Source organism: Falco punctatus (genome assembly GCF_963210335.1).
Source record: "Falco punctatus genome assembly, chromosome: 12".
NCBI lineage: Eukaryota > Metazoa > Chordata > Aves > Falconiformes > Falconidae > Falco > Falco punctatus.
In genome coordinates, this window is record NC_137592.1 from 7,009,300 (window position 1) to 7,021,469 (window position 12,170).

General features: G+C 38.8%; 1 protein-coding gene across 4 annotated transcripts in view; it reads left to right on the top strand.

The window, feature by feature from the left end:
• Positions 1-12,170, top strand: part of PLCB4 (phospholipase C beta 4) — a 234,272-nt gene that overhangs the window by 205,585 nt on the left and 16,517 nt on the right. For all 4 annotated transcript variants that reach the window (XM_080407727.1, XM_080407726.1, XM_080407725.1 and 1 more), the window contains 2 exons: positions 4,005-4,120; positions 8,545-8,620. In XM_080407727.1, the coding sequence (XP_080263853.1) occupies positions 4,005-4,120; positions 8,545-8,620 (192 nt within the window). The remainder of the gene's footprint in view (positions 1-4,004; positions 4,121-8,544; positions 8,621-12,170) is intronic.

Sequence of the window (12,170 nt, forward strand, 5' to 3'; positions counted from 1 at the left end):
AAGAATCAGTGGGATCTGAGAAGCTGGTACCAGAAAGACTGGGCCCCAGGGATTCTGTCTGCATGACAGATTTCATCATGGTCATGTTCTGTCACTTTAAAGTAAATTAGCAGCTGCTGCAAGGAGTTTGAAACTGCTAGCCCATGTATGGATTGTGTTCTTTTATTTCATCTAAAATACTGCCATTATTTAAGGGACAGTAAGGCAGTAGCAGCAAGATCTTCAAAGTAAACAAGCAACAAATATATTCTATGCTTCATAGGTCTGTTTAAAATCCAAGCATGTGAAATTACCTTTTTGACACCAGTAGACAGGACTGCCAACAAACAAAACAGTATTTTTGTAGTGGTGCTTATTTTGCAAGCTATCAACCTCAGACACTGTAGTATTCCTTTTGTTAGACTTTTGAAAAACAGTGGGAAATTAATATAGTAGTCACATTTTTAAAAAATTCCATATTACCGATAACGTTATTTTGAATCAGTCTGGTAACTTGTGCTTTTGATGATTTTAAAATAGTATGTCCAGCCACTTCTGCATATTGCAGGAATATTTTTCTTTAAACAATGCATGTATAAAAACACCTACACTGGGCAGCTTTCGAAGTAAAGTATTTCCTGCCTACATTCCCTGAAGTAACTTTAATCTCCCATTGTGAATATTACTGTGCAACTGCAGAATGGCTGATATATCTGAGTAGTGTCCATTGGTATTTATCTTTTTTTTATCAAGGTAGCTCTTGAGTACCATTTAGGTAAATGATCTGGGGTGGGATCTCAGGTAGATGGGCTATAAAGGCAAGGAGAGGTTGCATATATAAGAGTCTCAGACACTGATTTCATCTGTTAGCAGCCTGCTTCTGTGGGCTCTTACTGAATTTCAGTACTTTGCAGGGATGTCACGTAGGTTTTGTGCTTCTTTGGTTAGACAGAAGAGGAAGGATAGTGAGAGATTATCTTGATATATTCTCTAACAGTCAGCAGTACAAGAGGGGATAGAGGTATACAGTTCTAGCAGTTTCAGACAAGGCAGTGATAGTCACAAGTGACCCCTTAAGGAATGTAATACAGCCATAGACAGTAACCAGAATTGCATAATTACCACTCAAAAATAGAAATCCCAGAATTTATATCGGAACAGAATATATGTATAGTTTTAAATAAAGCCTAGTAAAAAAAGAACGTTAAAAAAAAAATATCTCCATTTCACAATGCAAAAGCGACATAAAGTTCTGCAAGATGGATTGTTGATTTGGAACTGATAGTTTCTTTTTCTGGATTTCCTCATTTTTGTATTCTGTAATGAGACTCCTCCAGAGTTCAGTTTTCAGTTGTACACAGTAGTATTTGTGTTGCTTTCAGGAGATACCAAGCAGGAATAACAGTTTCTATCATAGGAACTCCCTTCCTCTTCTCTTCAATAGACTGAGTTGTGATCCCTGAACCCCCGGAACTGCATATGACACTCTTCTTTTTTCCCATGGATAGTCTTGCTGTGATTAGTCTTTTTCTGACAGTTAGGTGGCCTTTCAGAACCCTGGCTGAACTGTGGCTTCAGTTTGTGATATAATCATTAAATGTAATTTGTGAATATACTCATGTAAAAGGCATGTGAATTCAAACTGCAAATTCAGTGGACTTGAGGAAATCCTGAGAGACCTAGCTGAGGAGGCTTTTATCTGCGAACATTCTGAATCAGTCTAGAACACGTTAACACCTGAAACTTTGCATCTGAAAACAAAATGTACAGAGGGTGTTTTAAGATGCTACAAAGCCACTCGTATTTCTTAGAATCTTGACAGAAGTTTGGGCTGCAGCATCTAGCTGCGATGAATTTTCCTTTGAGCATAGACAGAAAATCAAACTCACATCAGCTAACCCATTTTAGATAGTGTTCCAGGGGCTCAGGGGTATTTAATTGAAGGGACCTCTGGCAGGGAGCTGGCTCCTGGTACTCTTTGTGCCTTGCATGTGGAGGTTTTTAGTAGCCCATCTTCCTCTTCCAGCTCTGGTGATAATGTGCACAGACAAATGCATGTTCCATGAACTGGGTGGGGAGGAGGACCAGGGAAGGAAATGAGGGGGATATCATCCACAATATATCTGTTCTGGATACAAGACAGGGTTGTGCATGAGCACTAAGTAGTAGTAGAGGGGAGTCTGCAAAAGATAACAGTGTGTGTGTGACAGAGAGAAGGCTTAAATCATGGCTGTCCTGAGGGAACAGCAGGGATTCTGGCTCTACATGTTGTGCCTTCCCAGATTACAGACAAGTGCCACACGAGTGGGCAGATGTCTCATGCTTTGCAATGTTTGCGCTTAGTCTTTTATAGCAAGAACTGTATTGTTCTGTTCATCTAGAGGAGAGTGGGTGATTTGAGACATGTTCTCAGTCACTTCACCTGGGGCTGGCTGGTGCTGTCAAACTTACATCATTCTTTTCACAGTCCATATTTTTTCCTACCTGGTTAGTCAGTGTAAATACTCCCTGGTGAAGCTGGCATGTTTTAGTATTGATGGAGTCTATTTGTTTCCCCTTAAATCCTCTGTAAAACAGAAAATTCAGTTCCCTTCTCTAAATACAAAATTTGGAAGCTGTACGCTACGTGTTCCCCAGGGAAGTGCTTCACAGATGTTGGAGTGCTTGGGTACAGCTCAGGGCTAGATTTTTAAGAGCATGACAGCATTTGTATTAATGTTTTGGTAAAATTGAACGTAAAAGTCTTTAATTACTATTTTTAGAGAAAGAAACAGTGATAAGGCAAACACAGGTGTATAGGAAATAACAACAAAGAGCAGTAGAATAGCAAGGATAGAACAAATGCAGAATGTGCTATGAAACAAAATAGTGATAAAGTTCTGGAAGAGGCCATATTAATTAATGCAAGGCTTTTTGCCACAATTAGATAAAATGTGGAACAATTGAATATTAATAAAATAACGTAAATTAACAAACAGTGTTTCCTATTGTAATGTAAATTCAATATTTAGTGCTCTCTGTGGTAGTTAAATACTTGCATCGTTATGAGCAGCTGTTCTGATAAAAGAGAATGTGAAGACAAGTTCAGTAATGAAGTCTACATGTAGGCACTAAGTGTGTTCTTTCTGGTACAGTCTTGTAATGGAGAGGAGCTGTCTGTATGCTAGACCCAAATGTGTAAGATGCATTGGTAATTCATCTTTTCACATAGGAACAGTTTTTTCCTCCCCTTCCATAGATAACCATCTCTGCCACTCCACCGATGTAAGTCACATAACTATAGTAGTAATAGCAGGTTAGCATTGATGTGTAATACACCACAGGTAGCCCTATATGTCCAGTTTATGAGCATATGCTGTACTGTTTGATGGGGTGGGGGCGGGGGGAAAACAGGGGGCAATGGTTACTTGCAGGTTACATGTGTAGTTGAAAGTTGTGTTGCACAGCTTGCTGTCACTTGCAAAGGGAGGTGCTGTGCATCAAGGTGGAGTTTCTTGGTGATAAGATTGCTGCTGTCATTAGGGGTCACGGGCCAGATCTTCAGAATATCAGTTTTTGATAATTTGGGGTTTAGCTAATGTTTGGACTTGGAGCTATTTGATTTGCAGTGGCCAAGGGGCTAGCACTGTATTCTGTATGAGAAACATAGAGGAAAGGGGGGGCTGGGTTGAGTTTTGTTCTCGTCTGCGTTCAGAAACTTTGAACAATATGATCTGAGCTTGTAAAACTGATTTTTTACATTGGACTTAAATGGACATTTATTCAAAAAGACGTTTTTCCCCATCATTCTTTTGTTTTAAGGCATGTGATATCTTTTAAGGTCCACTACAGATTTTCACTTTTCAAACAAAGAAGAAATGTATTAGGGCTTATGGTGGAATATCTGGAACCTTTAATACTAGATGACTAACCAGATCAAATTCCATTGTCAAAGTTATCTGTTCGTACACTGATATTTTTACACTGTAAAAAACCTAAACATTAAAAATCCAGCAACCTAATTGTAAGGTCCTACTGTTTTCCAGGAGCACAGCGCTATGCAGAAGTTGCACTGCACACAAATTGACAAAATAGTGGCACAATATGATAAAGAAAAGGTATCATACGAGAAAATGTTAGAGAAGGCAATCAAGAAGAAGGGGTAAGATACTATTTTAAAATATTTTTTTTTAGACTTAAAATAGATTTTATGCTTTTCTGGTCTGGAATAAAACATTAATTGAAAGGTCATTCACATGGATGAATTGCAGCTTGAACCAGCATCCTACCTCAAACTGTGTGTGAGCTGCCTGAAGGCTCTAGCAATGGGCCACAAATGTTGTACTGACTTTGCCTTTCTCTAGTCTTCTACTATCAGGGTTTTAAAAGTAAAATGGAAGTTGCCTCAGACTTTTATTTCTGTGGTCTGACCTGCTCTCACCGCGTTCCCCAGGGAAATGTCACTGTTGTGCTCAGTGAGAGCAAACTGACGTCCTCAATAGCTCTCTCTAATGACCAGAAAGTAGCATCGATTTGATTTTGAAGAAGAAGCTGGCTTCTAAATTCTGAACATTTTAGAATAATATAGTTTTGCTGTGCTGTCAAGTTGAAATTTCTTCTTAACAAAAAAACCCTTCAGATCCTCAGCTGGAATAAATCAGTATTACTCCTTTGACTTGAGTAAAGCTGGTTTGGTTTTCACTTGCTGATGGCCTGGGACATTATCTGTGTGAATCTCTCAATTGTCCCAGAAAAGTTCCTGGAAGATACTGGTGAATAATAAAATGTCCCTTTCACAGTCCTATTTGGAGTTACGTAGCAGGACCTGTTGTTGCCTTGCTGCTATTGTGTAACCTGGCAGCAGTTTCTCCTCTCCGCTTTTCACCCTATGACTGGCATTTTATTGAGACAGCAGTTCATACTATAATACTGTGACTTAAAGCAGGAATTACTTTATTTAGCTCTGTATCAAGCTACGCTAATAGTTAGCCTTAATTTCATATTGTTGTCATCTGGCAACAACAGTTGGCAGCCAACTTACTGCATACTGAACATAGATGCCTCTTGGCATTGGATTCTTCCACAAATAATTTTTGGTTTATAAATTACTTGGAATGGCAGTGGCTTTTGAGTGTCCATATTATAAACTTGTAATGGAACAGAAATAGGACTCTCAGCAGTAAACAAGGTAAGGAGAATTCTCCTCACTAAATTATGAAAAGCTCACAAACTCTTTCTAAAGCTCACGTTGGGTTTTTTTGTCCAAGAAAGGAGAACTGTAAGCACCCAAATACTTCTAATCCAAGTAGTTCCTTCCAGATAAATACTACCCCAAACAGCGAGGCAACAACTACAGAACTAATTAATGTGGGTTTGATTCAATTTCCACTGAATATAACACAGCAGAAGGTTATTGGTATAGCTGGATTTGTAATTACAGCCAGGGTGTTTACTACAGTGGCAGTGAACTAAGCCCTGGACATTGCATTGTAATTATTGTAGGGGGAGAAAGGCTTCCCCGTTCTCTGGTATTTAAGAATTTCATATCAGAAAAGTAACAAACCAGTATTCCTGTTGGCCTGAGAAGAAGCCAGTGCCTCTGCCTGTCTGCACAAAACAGCCAGTGAAGGTCTGTCAGAAAGGTAAAGGTGGTAATGGCTGTCTCTGTGCAGTAAATAGTGGAAAGCACTGGGTAGCAATGCTTTCCAGAGTAACCAAGTATAAAAGCAGTTGATAATTTGATTCTCAGTTTGAGATCACTTCACTGGCTACTTGCAGTGTCTTTTCTTATTTTTTTTATAACACTTCTCACATGGATGTCAAAGCCTTTGTAGCAGTTTTAAATTATCATTTATAAAAAAAAAAAAAAGTGGGAAATGACTACTCCAGAAGCTGATCCAATACACAGCCAAATATGGTTCCTCACCATGACTCCATACTTTGCCTGGACTCCAGAGTTCAGTCATCTGATAGCTCTTCCCTGTTACAAGAATAACTATTGGTATCTAATTAACAGCCAAATCAAATCCAGTATCAGCACAGACTCTTTGTGAAAACACTTTTAAATTCTGTATCAAAGTGTTTTAAGGGCTTCCTTCAGGGTCATTGTGTGTGCAGCCCGGAAAGGCCATTCAGCAAGGTACTTGGCACATGCTTCTCTTCACCCCGAGTGTGCAGTGTATTTAAGGACATGCTTAAAAGTGAACACATTGGTTGAGACTTGAAGACTTCATTGAACTGCAGCGACCTGATGAATCCAGAGTCCTGCGTTCAGTGAGTACAGGACATGCTGTGTTTGCTTGGCTATCATTTTTGAACTTTTACAAGCAATAAAATTTGTAAAAGAACATATAAAACGTGTTCTAAAGACATTCATATTGAAATTGTCAGATGCTTCTTGAAAAAAATATGTGATAGGTGTATAGAAGACTTCTGATTTTGTTGTGCAGTTTTTTGTGGTCCATTTCTGCCACATGGTGTGACATTTGTCAATTGCATATTGTTCAGCAAAGTAGAAAATTTTTTTTAATCACATGCTAATTCACTGACAGATGGACAGGATTTTGCTCCCTGTGCTATTTCTGTTGTACACTTCAAATGTTTACAAATTTCAGAGAGGCTTATGGGGATAGATATGCTCATGTTCTCACTCTGAAAAGTAGTTGAGGGCATGTAAAGAACCTTCTGCTTTATCGGGACTGTCCATAAATACATGTGTGTATGTGTGTGAGCATGGACATGTGACATGGGGTATTTGTTCCCAGCTGTGACTGGATGGTTTTAACCATAGACTATGCCACTGCAGTTGGGGACAATTCTCATTCTGTCCAACCTGTCTGGAAGTTGCCTTGAGATACAATGAAGGCTGCGTTTCCAGAGGAGGAATCAGCTGGTGATTTTGATATGTGGGATTCTGGAAAGTCCAGTGATTGAACCAGTTAAACTAATTTGGGATAAAACATGTTTGATTCATTTAAGAAGCAGTCTCTTTCGTAGTGTATGACATATCGTATACGAATTATAGCCAGACTCTGATGGCAGAGGTAATAGTGGTCAGAACCTCTCTCTGTGCCTTTATATTACTTCCAAAGTGTCAAATGAGTGCTAGAAATCTCTACAAAAATGTCCTTGCTAATACTAGAAAATAGATGACTAGATCTTCTGGTGGCCCTTAAGAACACAAGACACATCACACTACGATTTTCAGTAAGGGCTTTCCTCGTTCTGTTTGATGATAAAATTTGCTGCTAATTTCCATAAGTTTAGCAGTAGTTTGATATTAAAATAGGATTTAAATTTGCTAAGAGTTTCATAAATCTCCTTTTCTAGAGCAAACATGGATTAATTTTACTGCAGTCAAGCAATAACCATTCTGATTAGGGCAAGCTCCAGATGACAAAATGAATGTGGCTCTATCCACTCAGTGGCATTACGACATTCTACATCAGCAGATGATCTGTCACAAAAATATTACAGTAATGTTAAAATAGACTCCTTGCAGTATATTGTATTATTCCAGACAAAAAAAACCCAGAAACTTGAAATGTGTGAATTTGTTTTCTGTTGTAAAAAACCCCTTCACTGCAAAAAAGGGAACAAGAACATTGGTAAAGGCTGAGCTTGTCAGCCTTCAAAAATGTATTAACTTTGGCGAGACAGTAATTGAAATTCCTGTTGTAGCTGCAATGGAACACTTTTTCTGTACATCCGTCCCACCTAGTGCGCAGCCCAGGTAACGGCTTAGTGAAGGAAAGTCTGTGGGCGAGTGGTAGATGTCATCCATCTGCTAACCCCCAGGCACATCAGAGGAGCTTAAGCATGGGCCCTCTGCAGGCGTTTTGCCAGCATGATCCTTCAAATCATCCGCTCCTCCAGCACTAAACAAGCTTTGCAACTTGCATTCAACACCATTAACTTCTCAGATGCAAAGGCTGTGCTGTATTCAGCTTGTTGCAGGACTGAGGGCTGTCGTCAAGATTTGTTTCTTCCCAAGTCATAGGAGGCATCTAATGGCTTGGATTCATCCACATGGGTTGGTGTGGTCTGCAAGGGGAATGAGGCCCCTTCTTCGCAACCTGTTTGCTTCTGTTTTCTCACAGAGGGGCACTTTCAATAGCCATTCAAATGTAGTATGCCCAAATTGCTCTGTGAAGTGGTTATTCAAACATCTTAGGTTTCCTTGCCTCAAACTAAAAAAAAAGAGGGCAAAAAATTACTTTTAAAACGGAGTGTAAAATCACAGCAAGGCAGTGAATGTGCGTGGAAGTTTTCGGGCAGAAACTGGTTTCTCTTGGCTAGGTATTTTAAGCCTGGAAAAGGAATCAAGTGCCATAAATGGAGATGCCTGACATATCCTCAGCAACAGAATAATTGCTGGGCCAATCTAGAATTAATTGTGTGGTGTTTGAATTGAATGATCATTAATCCAACAATATTTTGTAAGTTGTGAATAAATTGCCAGAAGAAATAATTTTGTTCCAATATGCTGCAGCACTTCAATTTTGATTAACATTTTAATTAGTAAAAGCTGACTGAATAGGAAGATGTTTAACTTGTGGCACACATCTGCAATTTTCCTTTTTTTAGAGGAAGTAATTGTCTTGAATTGAAGAAAGAAACGGAAATTAAAATTCAGACACTAACATCAGATCACAAATCTAAGGTAAGCAAACAGCCAATTTTAACACATGCGACATCTGAAAGATTTTGATACTCAAGTGGTAGTTAATTTTTTTGGAAACACATGAATGATTTTCAGCAATAATAACATGTTGAAAAGAATGGGAGTAATTGAGTGTCTAAAAGTGTTTCTTAAAAAAATCTTAAAAGCAACATCAATTTCCTGCCCTTTTAGAATTTTTGAAGAAAGTGCAATATTCATATGCCTCATGAAAACTGGTCATTTGTGTTGGTTCTAGCTAAGCAAAGAGATTATGTGATATATGAAATTTGGATGCTAAGTAATTTCCAAAAATAGATAGATAAAGAAGTTTCTTTTTCATTTTCCATCATTGTCACCATGGACAACACTTGCTAGTATGTCTCTTACGGGAGGAGTCGTCCAAGTTGCTCTTGAATCGAGTGACTCTTGTTTCTAATATTTTTCAGTCCATTGCTTATTTGCATTGTTTTCTCCAAGGTGCTGGAGAAGAAAAGTCTTCTGAGACTCAACCTCAGTTCATTTGAAAAAGCTGTTCACCACCTGCAATTCATGGCTCACACTGAGTTGCTTTTCGAGCTGCTTCCTCTGTACTTCTATACCACTACTATGCTCACTGACTTCCTATTCCCTTTGCAAGTTTTATCTACCACCCGTTAACATGCTTTCAGGTTTCTGAAAGATCTAGACTAGAGCGTGGCAGGTACACTAGAAGGCTCATTCATGTACAAAATGATCTGGAGGGAGAAGAGTACAGGAGACTGACCACGGTACAGCAGTTACTGTAAAAGCTGAAACCTGTGAAAAGAATCAGACAAGTAGAGAAAATACACACAAAAGCAGCCACATCTTTGAGCCTAGAATAAGTTAATTTTAATTTTTTCTTCTCCTAATTGTATACTTTGTTTTTATTATTTTATGTGGAGAAGATCTCGGTTTTCTAAGCAAGGTTTCTTCCTTGTTGCTGCTTACTCAGCCAAAGATGTAGGACAAACCCCAGCAGTCAAGCCTAGTGTAGTCTCTCATCTCCCCATCTCCTTCGCCTATGAGAATCTTAGAATGGTTTGGGTTGGAAGGGACCTTAAAGATCATCTAGTGTGCGCTCCCCTGCCACTTCGACTGGACCGGGCTGCTCCAAGCCCCATTCAGCCTGGCCTTGAACGCTGCCAAGGATGGGGCAGCCACAGCTTCTCTGGGCAACCTGTGCCGGTGCCTCGCCACCCTCACAGTAAGGAAGTTCTGCCTAATATCTAGCCTAAATCTATGCTCTTTTAGTTTAAAACCATTACCCCTTGTCCTGTTACTTCAGGCCCTACTAATATATATTAATACATTATAAATATAAATAAATTATAACTATTATAAGTATTAAATTAAATATTATATAGAAGTCCAGAACCGTTTCCTTAAATAAAACCAAATTTATTGACAACTTAAAAAAAAAAAAGAAAGAAAATTTATTCATTAGTGAAATAAACTCTGAGGAGCATTAGCTCCCAGTCATCCAAACATAAGCTCCAAACGCATTTGAAGTTATATGGTGTAGAAAAATTTTCACTGTGATCCCTGCTTCTCACCTGTGTCACTTACAGTCTGGAGTTAAGAGTTGTGATTTCTACACAAGAGATATCGAAGCATTCATTAATCTTCCAAATCCAATAAATGTGACTCAAGTTTTCCCTTTCCACAAATACATTTCTGAGTTCTGCTCCTCTTAAAATCCTGCTTGCAAACTGGTTCCCTTCAGTTTAATCCATACCTGCAATAACGGTTGATTTTTGTCCACTCCCATGTCTGGTTTTAGGATGACATTTTCCAAGGAGCCTTAAATGTAAGCTCCTTTGAAATGCCAAGCCTCTGTGTATTGCGTAATTCACAAAGAACTCCTCTGCAAGTCATCTGCTTTGGTGCTTTTCTCTAGGTCAGTGATTTTCAATGTCTTGCTCACCGTGGTTCCACCAGCATTGTCCAGATCATGTGCTGATTTTAGCACTTTCACAGACTTCTTCCTTTTCAATTGCCATGTGTGGGCCCTTGAATTATTCCTGGAGACTGTTCAATGGTTTGCAAGTAACAGGTTGGAAAACAGTGCCTTAGACCCATAGGGAAATTAACTTTTGTCCTAGATGAAGCTATGTGCAATTAAATTAGATTACATTCTGAGACATGAATGCATTACACTGATATAGTGGGAGTTTGATTAATTAACAGTTGTTGAGCATTTCTCAGTATTTGGCCCACTAATTTTGAGATCAGATTGTACCATAATTCAGTTTTAATTACAGCTCATGTCCTCCGGTGCAACTGTGTGTCGCAATGTGCATGTATATCTTCAGTACCAAAGAGACCTTTTCATCTACAGAAGTCTTCCTGTCATGAGGAAACATCCAGCCCAAGTTTGGCATGAGATACTTAAATTAGATCTGAATGTCCCAATGTGTACATCACACACAATTAACCTAGCAGATGCAAATTACTCCCCTGCATTAAAAAAGTAGGTCCCTATATCAAGCAGGCAGAGGATGAAAAGGAAAAAGGAAAGAGTACTTCAAAGATTATTCCTGCTTGAATTTGATGACTAAACAAACATCTTGAATATATGCTGCATGAAAGAAAGTTCCTTATCAAGATTTTAATTAGTCTCTTAGGCCCAGTGTAGAAACAGATGAAAGGACAGGATTGCAAACACGGTCTGTAGAACAGGAAAGAGAGAAGATAGCTAATGGTTATTTTTCTTATCCTTTTGGATAGGCAAATCTACCTTACTAGTGAAAAGTAGGACAAGAGCACAGCCCAGTGCAAATGAAATAGTCATTTTAACTATGATGCTAATAAACGGGAGAAAAGCAGGGATGTACACTGAATTTACTACATCGGAACTTTGAAGTGTATCACAGATCTGCAGCAAAATTTGATTTCAGTTGTTTTGATGGCCATGACTTCTAAGGTCTGCTGAATCTGAGCCAAATTGCATGTTTCAAGTCTTCTAACTGGTGTTTGGCAAATCCCTTACATCCTTCTCATCAGGTTATAACTTGCTCTATCTGAAATGAGACTTTCAGCCTGCAGGATGTTTAAGAAATCATCCCTTTCTTTCCCACCCCTAGAGAAAAACGTGTTTTACAAGGAGCTGTACCTGCTTCTTAGACTGCATGCTGATTTTGAAATTAGTAGCACACCACTAGCACATCTGTCCATGAACATGGGCAGGTTTTTTTATGATTGTTACTCCCTATCTTCTCAGATTAAATACTTAAAAGTACTGCTGTGCTTAAGTCTCCTTGTAGATTTCTTCTTTGGGAGTTGGAATCAGTGATCCTTATGGGTCCCTTCCAACTCGAGATATTCTATGATTCTTTGGTATGAGCGTACCTGAGACTCAGGATTCCTGCTTTCGTGTACCTCTGTAGTGTATAACGTTAACTTTTAAAAACAATGATCACATTATTAATTTGCAGCAGGCCCTTGAGTCTGCATTTGTTTGGGCTTTGTAGATGCTTTTTGCAGTTAAGTCACAAAATACTTTCACCATGGCTGCCACTATTTATACATT